Here is an 11,481-nt window from a genome sequence, read left to right as displayed (position 1 = left end):
CACTCAGCCAGTAGGGACTGTAAAAGGGACCGACCTTTAGAAACCACATTTAGAGATTACAGGATAACAAAACAACTGTAAAAGATACACAGTCTCCGTTGCCTTGGGAAACACGATGGCATCACTCTAGAGAACCATACTAACAGACACAGTTCCCGATTCAAAGCGTTGTATGATCTAGCCTGTGCCCAGTGAAAACATGACACAGACATGTAATTCTAAAGAAAATTTAAAATCTATCTTTCAATTTTGTGACAGCCTCTTAGCTTTTCCGTAGTAAGCTTCCGTGTTTATTTTCTTCACTGACATAAGGCCAATACAAAAAAACCACTGTTAGGAGTGAGGAAAAGTCCTGCGTCTCAGCAGAAAAAACAGCTTTTACTTTGGTATTAAATAAATATATCTGAGATACAACATAAGACTGCAACAGCTTCAAGAATCAATTTCTAATATATACTTCAAAATTCTGAAACATTAGCACTAGCCTTTTGGATCATTACAGGAAAAAAATCCCCTCAAAGCTATGTGCTTCTGAGCACGAGATCAACAATCTATGAAAAGAGCAGGTAAGACTCAAAGGCACTGCAGATCTGTGACCCACGAAGGACAGCTTCCATGACAGACGACTGGCCATTCCAGTAATATCTTTCATGGTTTTGGTGATTCTCTTGATGATTTCAAACTGAAACATCTGTTTTACATAGAAAAGGTTTTTCTACAGCGTTTCTCAATGCCAATCCTGATTTACAGCAGTAGACGTGAAACAAAAACAAAGCTTTAAAAAGTGTATTTATTTACTAATGTTGGCATCTTTCAAGATCAAGTCACTAAACGCCCAGCTTCTGTGTTTTAAAGTTTTTCAAATACTACTCATCAACTGGAGTGACTCTGGGGTAGGATACTCCTAAGTCAGGTGAAAAAACCCAGAAATCATTAAGATTGACCACAGCAGTTAGACAGGGATTGCTCTGTCTTTTTACAAAAAATGATAGCTATCTTCCACATTTTTCGAATCTCACAGAGATTAGTTTAGATTTCTGAAGACTGTGATTTGTTTTAGGCTTGAGACAAGGCATAGGACATTTAATCCATAGAAATTAACAAGTAGTTCTTAGCACAGAAGTCAATAAAGCCTACATTAGCCTCAGGAATTATCTAAAGATTTGTTACCTCTGACAACACCTATACAATTCCTCCCTTCCCTTCTTACATTTCCCCAGAGCATTTAGTCACAATATACAGGATGCAATATTAAACTAAAAAGAAAAAAATCCGTATGGGTACAGAAGTTACTGACAGAGAATTTGCAAGTGTCTGAGCCCTCATCAGACAACCATACTCTGAGTCAAATTTGTTCATTTCAGCCAAAAAGTTTGAACATTTCAAAAAAGGAAAGGAAGAGACCAATACATGCAAAGACACAGAGTAAGCGACTACATAACATATATTTTAATGGGAAACAAGCAAAAAATATTATAAAGTTAATCTCAGGAGTTCAAAAGGCAGGCACGATGTATTTGAAGTGCCTGTCACCAAAGCCCTAATAGAACTAATCACTCATGGGACAGAGGAAAAAGATTTACAACATTGAAGGGCACAAAGTACATGAAACTTCGGGGCAGAGTGGCCCAAATGCAAAGTTTCCTTTCACTTACTCAAGAGTCTGTAAGTTCTAGCTGATCAAGGTCAGCCATAACAGGGGAAGGGGAGAAAGAAGAGAGACCTGCCACTTTTTCTGCAATGTGACCTTTTCCTTGGCATCTCAGAGAAACTCTTACATCAGATTATTTCTTATTCTGCTCTGCACTGCTGTATTATTAGAAATTGCATGATGTAGCCAAAAAGAGTATGTTTAGAAAAGACCTCTGAAGAGTTATGTAAAAACTTCACTTTACACTTCTTTAAATGCTGGGAAATACTCCTGGACAAATCATCTGGAATGCTGAAATAAACGTGACCGACTGCACTTCAAAAGTCACAAGGCAGTGAACTTCAGGGCCTCGAGACTGAAGGTGTTACCTCCATGTCTTCAACCTGCCCCTCAACAGAGACTGCACCACACACTTATCACTGGAGGTAGCTTATTCTATACCAGAGGAGCTGCAAGCTGAGATCTACTCTTCCACCTAACTGAATTCTCAGTGATGACAACTGCATTGCTGTGCTACAGTGGTTACTATGACAATGTTATAAGACAGGTACCTCTACAAGCTTCATCATAGGCACAGGATTGAAGAAATGGAGACCACCAAATCGGTCCTGCCTGGTGGTTGAGTTAGCCAGCTCTGTGATTTGCAAGGATGAAGTGTTGCTTGCAAATATTGTATACCTGAAAAAAAGAAACACGTGGATTGCATCATTCTGACAGTAGGAGATTGGTGCACTAAAGACGTATACAGACAACCACTGGCTAACGATCCACAGAATTCTCAGAAACATCCCTGCAGGTTATCGTGGTCCTTTTGCTGAGGTGTTAAGTACAGCAGTGATAAAAAAATTACCAGAAGGGCTGTGTGAATTTCTGACTCCCGGGTAAGTATGTTGACTAATGATGAAAAAAAAGACTCTGCAAGTAGAGAACTTTTGTTAACTCACTACATCCATTCCAGGTCATTCCTTCAGCAATCCTGGAAACCTAATGGTATTTTTTACTGTTAATCATTTACACCTCTATGGAAACCAAATCATCTGCCCTGCCAAAAACGCACTCTGAAGCCTTAAGAAAAATGTGGAATCTTATGGTTTTTTTGTAAAAGAAAAAAAAAATCATTAGTGGTAGATGTAATGAGCAAACCTACCACTAGAGCAAAGAGCTGATGGGACAAAAAAAGAGAAAAGATAAAAACTGCCATACTTAGGACACTGCATAGGATACACAAAATCACAAGAATTTTAAGACGCATATGAAGTCTTTTTCCAGACACAAACCAAATTTACTAATTGCATTTTATAACGGTTTGAGGGTTTTTGCTTTCTTCCAGAAATATCTGATAACCTCAACAGCCCTGCTATACTGCCATCACACTGAAAACTTAGAGAAATGGCTTTTTCTTTAAATCACAAAAATTGGAAATTAAATTAGAGACGAAAGCCTACCTTCCGGACTGGCCTGTATCTTACTGACCTTTCAGAATGTTATCCTGCTGGTTGCACCACATGTTAATCTATATTGGTATTTTGCTTACTTTTCACTAAGATGTGATTGAGCTTCACAACAGAGTTTTCAGAAAAGTTATGTCCAAGTTGTGAGGACATCTTAGAGTGGCTTTAAAATAAAACATTTGGGGATAAAACCCCCCACGCTGATTTCCATTTGTTATACGTTTTCTCAGTTTTTGAGAATTTGTTACGAAGAAGAAAATACAAAGTCCTGAAAACTTCTGTTTACACGTCTTACAAATATTCTTTTGTTATTTCTGCACCATAAAGTGGGCCTTACATTGTTCTGAAATGGGGTACTAAAGAGTATTCATAGATTTGACCTTGCGAGGTCAATGCATCCAAAAGACACTTATCTTCATCAAAAATCTGCTACTGTATACAAAGAATTCAAATATTCATACAAAATTTAAGCACATTAATTTGTGAGATGTAATCAATGCTAGATTTCTATCTGGGTTCACTTATAGTAAGAGATTTTACCTCAGCATGACTTCTGCAGGTGACTACTGTAGCCTCACGCAACATTAAGCCTTGGGGAAAAAAGCATTAAATTTTAATGCTGTACAAGGGCATTTTTACTTTCTGCTCTGACAAACCAACTGATTTAAATTGAGTCTAAAATAGAACATACATGCTTCTGTGTCTTAGAATTACATAACCCATGCTTCAGGTGCCAGCAGCATTGGAAGGCTTTTGAAAGCAGCAGCGCTAGTAAAGCCCCAGTGGTGCTTTCCCAAGCACCAGTGTGCTTGCTCCTGGTGCCATCTAGTGAGTCAGAAGACACTAAAACCAGCGTTCACCAGAAGAGAAACACACCATTTCAACAAAACTGACTCTTACGGTCCAACTCTGTTACACAGTGAACACTGAACAACGCTTTTTTGGTGACAGTTTTATAACATGCTGATTCCAACGCAGTGAACAGCTGAAAACCACTGGCCAGCTCCTAGCTGAGTTTCCACATCTAAATCCTAGACCAAGAGATGCTGACAGCCATTCCCACAAACAAAGAAAAAGCAAGCAGGTAAGAGCTCTTAAAGTGGATGCCCAAAACTTCTTCTGTCATGTTAATTCTGATCCTGTTTGGAAAAGTGCTGCAGTTTTTAAACATCTAGAAGCCACAAAGAACGTGGGGATATTCTACAAAAACTCTAGTCTGACCTTTCCAAAATGGAAATGTGAGACTGACTCAATTTGAGAAAAGGATAACAGACCTGAAGGGTAGGTAGCAATGCTTTATCACCTGCTCTGAAGATGATGACCATGTAACACAGTAACAATTACCACATGAGGAGGAATATAACACACACAATTGATTTTGAATCTAAAAACATAAACTAGCGTGCTCTCAGACTGATCGCATCCAGGAAACAGCACTCACCATCTCACCTGGACAGTTACCCAGATGAGGAATACTCTTGAGTCCCCAGTGGTCTCCAGGGTTGCCAAACTTTCCCCGCTCATTACACTTACACTGAAAACTAAAGAGAAATACACTCCCCATCCTCGAACAGAACTTCTCTCAATAAAGAATAGCTTTCCCACCCCCTTACCTTTATAGATCCTCTATAAGAGGAATTCTAGTTCTTTTACAAAGAAAAAGGAAGAGGAATTAAGTTACTTTTGCTTTGGTTTTTTAATGCAACACTTTGGTTTTGTGCTGTCCCCAGCCTTATCTTCACTGGAGAGGTCATCATAGTGCCAAAATGGGAGATGAACATGTAGCTGTTGCAGCTGAGGAAACACATGAGACATTGGACACAGCACAAAAGAAGAAAACCGCAAGGTTTCACACAGCATAATTCACCTTGTCTGAGCAACTACAATATACAGCCCTCAATCAGCTATCAGCTACCAGCATGGTAAGTCCTGAGACTTGAATTACGAGAAGTCATCCCTCCTCAGAAGCCTGGTTTTTCATGATTTCTGCCTAACACATACACTTCACACTGCCATCAACACCCAGGGCCCCACAGAAGCAAAGCTTCTCCCGACACTCAGGCTATCTTTAAACAAACCTTCATTACCAGTCAACCACCCCCATTAAGCTGACACACAGTTAGTCCATATAATAGTTTAATAGATTTTGAAATATTGTATCTTGGCAAAGGCCGTAGGATGCCTGAACTGACAGGAAGAGCTTTCCACTCCACTGCAGTGCCACGCAGGAGGAATAAAGCCTACTGTTTCCTTCTAACACACAGAAAAACACTCACCAGACATTTCTGCCTTTCCCCATGCTACTCACACAATCTCCAGCTCTGTACTCAAATTACTCTGTACTCAAATTACAAATTACTCTTTGTATCTAATAGCTAATATTTTAAACACCTGGCTACTATGTTTCACTGTTCTACTAATTTTTCTTTCTTTTCATCCAGACTTTCTACACTGCAACCTGTATTTTCCACCGCACACATCCCTTTTCTGTATCCTACATGCAGGATATCTGTATGTTTGTCATAATTTCCAATTCTCCTCTTGCCTGATCTCATTTTTCCCAACCCTGCAAAATCATCCCTTTTGCCACAGGAAGGAGCATATCTAAACAACTCCCAGTACCTTTTTTAACTCTCTGTAATGTAAAATTTGATGTTTCAAGGTAGCTATGCTTATAAACAGCTCACTCTTATAAAAAACAGCCTCAGGTGTTCCAAATATACATATTATTAAATGAGGCTCCAAGACTCACTTTTCCTTGCTGACTGGTTCTAGATGGTTTGCCACTTAGTACACTCTAATTTGATCATTCACTTTCTCTGCTATATGTGGACAAAGACTCAAGCAACCAGTGTTGTGCTGTTTTTATGAAATAAGCACAACCTAATCACGACAAGGTACCCTGGTAATTGCTGAAAGCAGCTGCTTACTTTTGTCTGCCAGACTAAGGGTAACGGCAAGTTACTCTGTGCTCAGCGCACGGCGGCTGTCATCATTTATTGTTTTCAGAAGTACCCGGCAATTCTGATTACTGACTGTGAGACAGCCTGAAAAACCTCCCCAGGCTAAAGTCAACGGATGGTAACTTCTCCCTTGACATTATACTCAAGCCACAGGTTGCCTAGTTCTTCAGTTAGTCTACAATACCTCTTAGCCAATACCCCCAGATTTAACTGTACTAGTTAAATCCGTACTAGTTAAAACCTGCAAGCAGTCACAGTCTTGTGATCCTGAGTCATTCTTCACAAGGATCAAGCTTTGAGACTGCATGTTCAGCTTAACAGCATTTTTGGGTTTGGATACTATTCGACAAGTTATGAAATATAGTTCAATGGAAGTTCCAGGGACTTCAAGTAACTGAGTGCATGCCAAGAAATTATTTACACTTTTAACTCACACACAATAACCAGCAATAAGCTATTTCCAAACTCTTGTAATACAAAGTAAACTTAGCTCACTTAAGTCACTATTGAGCTGACTGTGACACTTATGGCTAAGAGGCTAAGACTTCTTCAAACTCGTTCATGCCAGGAGCACTGAAAACAAATACTTTATCATCTCAATTCCCTATTTAAATACGGGATCACGCACATTAACCATACCCACATGCACCAGGACAAACTCACTCTAGTGCTGCGCATTTGCATTTGGATTTAGATTCGAACTTGCTGAGGAGACGGACAAACTTTAAGACTACGCATTCCTGGGAGCACATCAAATGAAGCAATGCAACAAGGAAATAAACCTGCTGAATACATCTAAAAGTATTTGTAACATACATGACTGGCACAACTATTTCAGATGTCATGAGGGTCTAGTGTTAGTCTAAGGGAGAAAAACTCCTGCTGTTTAAAAAAAACAGCTAAAAAATGCAGATCTAACAATGTAAGAATAAAAACAGAAGATACAAAGGTCTAAGTTTCAAAATGTAACAGGAAAAATACACATACTCTGGAGCAAACTTATCCAGTCTCTTGAAGAGTTCATTTTTAACTTCCATGTTCTCCACAATGGCTTCTATCACCAGATCCGTGCTGTGGACCACTGCTACTGCATCTGTGCTCGTTGTGAGGTTCTTTAAGGTCTTCTCAATGAACTCAGCACCAGCCTGAAACATTTCCAAGAAGTTGCAATGTCTATTTCCAATGATTTAATTTATTTTCACAGGAAAATCCCCTGATACGCTCTGAAGTGATTTTGGGCCCTCAAAAAATTCAGGCAGTCTGCTACATTTCCAAAACAGTGAGAGAGTTTTCAGTATGTACAGATATGGTGCTTTCACAGACAAATTTACCTAGCCGATCAAGTCTGCTTTGAAGCAAATATGAGACCATTGAATTCATTATTTTGGGAAGACTATTTTCTGCAGTCCAACTTGCAGAATAAGAGTCCGAGTGAACAACTGGTTGGTCAAGTTTCCAAGACAACCTGGACTTGCTCTCCATAAAGTGGAACTTTTCCAGTGTAAAACCTCTGCACTGTTTTCATTGATCTGGTTTCACTGTTATGAACAAGTATGTGCTAGTTCACGAATACTTCAAGAAATTAAAATGGCCTACACTCATTACAGCTGCAGTGCAAACGTGGGGAAAAAATATTCTGTTTTCTGACTAGTAAATCTGCCAATCACTGACACAGTTTGTGAGGATATAAATCAAATAGAACTGCAAGACTTCGAACCAAGGGTAAATGGAGACATGGTACAAGTAATAACATACCTGCATGCTAGAATGTAATGTCATATATAAAGCAGAAGCATCATGTGGACAATCTTCCTTTGGATTAAAAGACTCCCCATAATTATGTACGTATGCTCCAGTTATCCTGGAATTACTATAATTTTTCTTCTGTATTCCCTCACGCAAACAAGCCCTTTTTTATTTCCTTTGTCTGCTGCATCGTTCATGCTGGTAATCATCAACACCAGTATATATTATGTAAGCTGAAATGTATCAAAAGAATTGAATCTGCTGTGGAATTTACAGAAAAAAGCATAGCAACAAATAACCTTTAGGATATAAATTTAGATGTATCAACTTCTCCACAATGACTTCCTGTATATGTAAGTCTTACTCAGAAATGTAACTGCAAAGTATCTTACACATCTAATTCATGTTACTCCAGGGTAGTTAAACTTGCACTCGCATTTCCTTTGCAGTAACTCTGTGCCAGGTCTTGGGGTGGGGAAGACACTCCTTACGAAGTCTTAATACCTTAATACTAAGGTATTAAGACAATTTTGCTACTATTCACTTTTGTCGAAATTGGTGCATTCTCAGGTAAGCACTCATATTGCTTGCTAGTAAGTCAGAGTGAATAAATTGGCACCATTTCACATTTAGCATCTGGGTTTTTTTAAAAGGTCACCGGCTGTTTCAAATCTTAGTCTCGAGGCTGAAGGAAAGAAAATAAGGTAAGACATCTTTCAACCTCCCCGAATCAAAAAAAGAAAATCCCAAGTTCTTCAGCACATGGAAAAAAAAGTTTTCTTTTAAGCCAGTATGTTAACATGCTCTATAATGTATAACCGTAAATAATATCAGAACTTCAGTACGGTATTCTCCTAAGTGTTCCTAGAGGAATCAAGAAGATGTCAACCTCAGGCTTATCTGCAAACTTCTTCTTTGTCACTCTCTTCAAACTCTCTTCAATTCCTTTTGTAGACTTTTTAAGGATTTCATCTGATTGGTCTACCAACACCACAGTGTGACCACTGGCTGCTGCAACCTGAAAGTTTTAAAAAAATATTCATCAGTATCATAAAACGACCAACCATATCAATTTGTGCTGGGGCAGGTAATACACTAGGCAATGAATCAGTTAGGCAAGAGAAAGCTAAACAACATAGCTGAAGACTTACATACTTCGCTAGGAAAACAAAACTCTGCACACAGCTGGGACGGAGGGGAAGGGATAAAGGTCTCAAACAACTTGAGGGAAAGAAGTAAGATATTTTTATTTCACCCGAGCTGCCTGCAGATGAACTCTGTGGTTATGGCTAGAGAACAAATACCTGTCTTGAAAAAAGCAAGCTGCTTAGCTGTGACTCTCATCATGTAAGGAAAAGGTCTGTGGAGACCAAAACTGGAATGCCGGCAGGGTGAGCAGGTAGCATAAGGGATGGCTAACCCTGCATTCCTGGGATGTAGCTTTACACAACTCTGCTGTTAGGCCGTGAACATGCAAAAACAGGGAGGACAGCAAAGCTCGGAGTAGCAGTGAAATGGCCCTCATACTTTGGTTACGTACTTGGCAGAAGCACTGGCTCAGCACTACTGGTTTGTCTTTTTGATTGGTACTCAATTAAATTCAAACATGTAACATCACCTTCTCACATTGCAACACCCTACTAAAAAATCAGCTGCTGGTTATCTGTTACTTCACAATTCATGATTTTATGTTTCTCTTGTTAATTAGGAACAGCCCATCTTCATCTTCAGAATTCTTGAACTAACAGAGTTGTAATAAAATAACTGCAGAAAACAGAGATGTTAAAACACGGTTCCACTGACGGTTTTTAAAGGCACACAGCTTAGGAGCGTCCCTTCTGCAACCTTTTACTTTACATCTAACCTTGCACCTGGAGAACAAAGATTCTCCAGTGCCCACAAGACCTACTTCAGCAAAGCGAGCTGAAATGAAAAACAGAGAGATACATCCTGAAGACAAGCATGATGCTGTTCCTGTCCAAGTTGCCTCACTAATCCAGCAAATAAACAAATACCACACTGCCTCTGGACAGCAACAAACTTCTAAAAGAAGCTTGGACTTGCACTCCTAACACTTCCACCTGTTGCTGATCGTTTGCAATGGTAAAGCAAGACCTTCCACTCTTCAAAAGAAAAATCGAGGCCAAGCTCATTTTTAAGAGATGCATCACTTATCATCCATCTATGACTACACCATCACTGACCAGCTGGCAAAAAATCCCAGGAAAAAACCCACTTCATTCTTACCGTATTTACATGGACATGAAAGGAGAAAAATGGCAAAAGGTGGTACCGTCTCTTTGCAATTCAAACACATGCTCCTTCAGACTTTACCACCCAACGATCTTAAGAATATTAAATAAGAAACACAGGAGTGCTGGGGAGTGAATTAATGCTTTTGTCACCCAGAAGGGCATTTCAAGTGGCAGCACTGGAAATTAAGAACTCCTGGCTTTCAGCCATATCTTTTAGCAGAGGCTAGCTTCTCCCGACAGTGTGAGAAAGCAAGGAAAGGGGAGAGACAATTTCTTAAGTGTTCTAAAAGGGAGAAAAAGCTCTGTTAATAGTGTACAGAGGAGACCCCACTCAGTGTTATAATCATCTCTGCTTTGAGATAATTTTCGATTGATAAATTGGAGGCAGATGGTCAGCAAAATAATCCTTGGTCCTTAACAGCCACAGAAGACTGCAAATCCTGCAATGGCCAAACAAATACCAGACATGTTCCTCTTGACAAGCCACTCTCTGAAAACGTGCAGTCTAACAGAAGGTGTAGATCAGTTCAGTTTCCCTGCAGAATTAAAACATGCATAGCGTGCATGTTCCTCGAACATAAGAATAACTTTCTTCAGTTGTTTTTTGATGGTTCATGTGGTGGAAACCTCAAGCTCAAGGTACAGAAGTGTGATTTTACCAGAGAAGTTAATAGTTAATTCCTTAGCAAAAAAAGTATCTCCCATATTCCTCCTGCTACAGGTTTGCCAGGAACATGAGAAATCTCCAGTTCTGAGAAGGAAACCCACTAAAATGGAGAATTGCTGTTTATGAACTCCAACCTCACTCTCTTTCCGCCTGGGGATGTCTGCATACTCCGGTTACTCTTCACAAAGTTTGTGAACTACCCGGCTATCCTGGACAACAGGCTCTTTCTGTGAAATAAGTAATATCTAAATCTTAAATCACTGACAGGACCATTCAGTCTTCTGTCCCAGAGCAATCCAGTTAGAGACGAACTTGAAAGCCCAAGGCCTGAGATTAAACACTGTGAAAATAAGTCCTATTTAAATACTAACCCTTCATAATTCTGCAGGTGATTGACAGCTAAATGTTTGTTTCAGCTGCTGTATTCTACTTTAATGAGGTAAAATGTCACTTGATCTGCTTCCTTGGCAAGTTACAAACAGCTTGTTTCTTGGAGCAACATCTTCCAAATATTATTACACGCCGAGTGGTTTATAAGTAGTGCACTTTTTGTCTTAAGAACCACCTTAAACAATTTAAAACATTGACCTTGGTTCTTCTCGCCTACACGTCCCACCCGAAGATATGCGGATAAGCAAGAGAACAAAGTTTGGAAGTTGAGCAACCAGATCATAGAGGTGGGGCGATACTTTCTGCTCCTCCACAGCAGTAAAGCCAAAATTTCCCTAAGTCTGCCAGCACGGCAACC

At 39.6% G+C, this 11,481-nt stretch overlaps 1 protein-coding gene across 1 annotated transcript in view; it reads right to left on the bottom strand.

Moving 5' to 3' along the window:
• Positions 1-8,829, bottom strand: part of HADH (hydroxyacyl-CoA dehydrogenase) — a gene marked incomplete at its 5' end in the record, with an annotated part of 16,512 nt that extends 7,683 nt beyond the window's left edge. The window contains 3 exons of the mRNA XM_010139340.1: positions 2,203-2,329; positions 7,053-7,210; positions 8,701-8,829. Coding sequence (XP_010137642.1) covers positions 2,203-2,329; positions 7,053-7,210; positions 8,701-8,829 — 414 coding nt within the window. The remainder of the gene's footprint in view (positions 1-2,202; positions 2,330-7,052; positions 7,211-8,700) is intronic.
• Between the last annotated feature and the right edge of the window lie 2,652 nt (positions 8,830-11,481).

Source organism: Buceros rhinoceros, unplaced genomic scaffold (genome assembly GCF_000710305.1).
Source record: "Buceros rhinoceros silvestris isolate BGI_N320 unplaced genomic scaffold, ASM71030v1 scaffold13947, whole genome shotgun sequence".
In the NCBI taxonomy this organism is placed as follows: Eukaryota; Metazoa; Chordata; class Aves; order Bucerotiformes; family Bucerotidae; genus Buceros; species Buceros rhinoceros.
The sequence above is the reverse complement of the archived record's forward strand: the minus strand, read 5'-3'. Positions and strand labels throughout refer to the sequence as shown.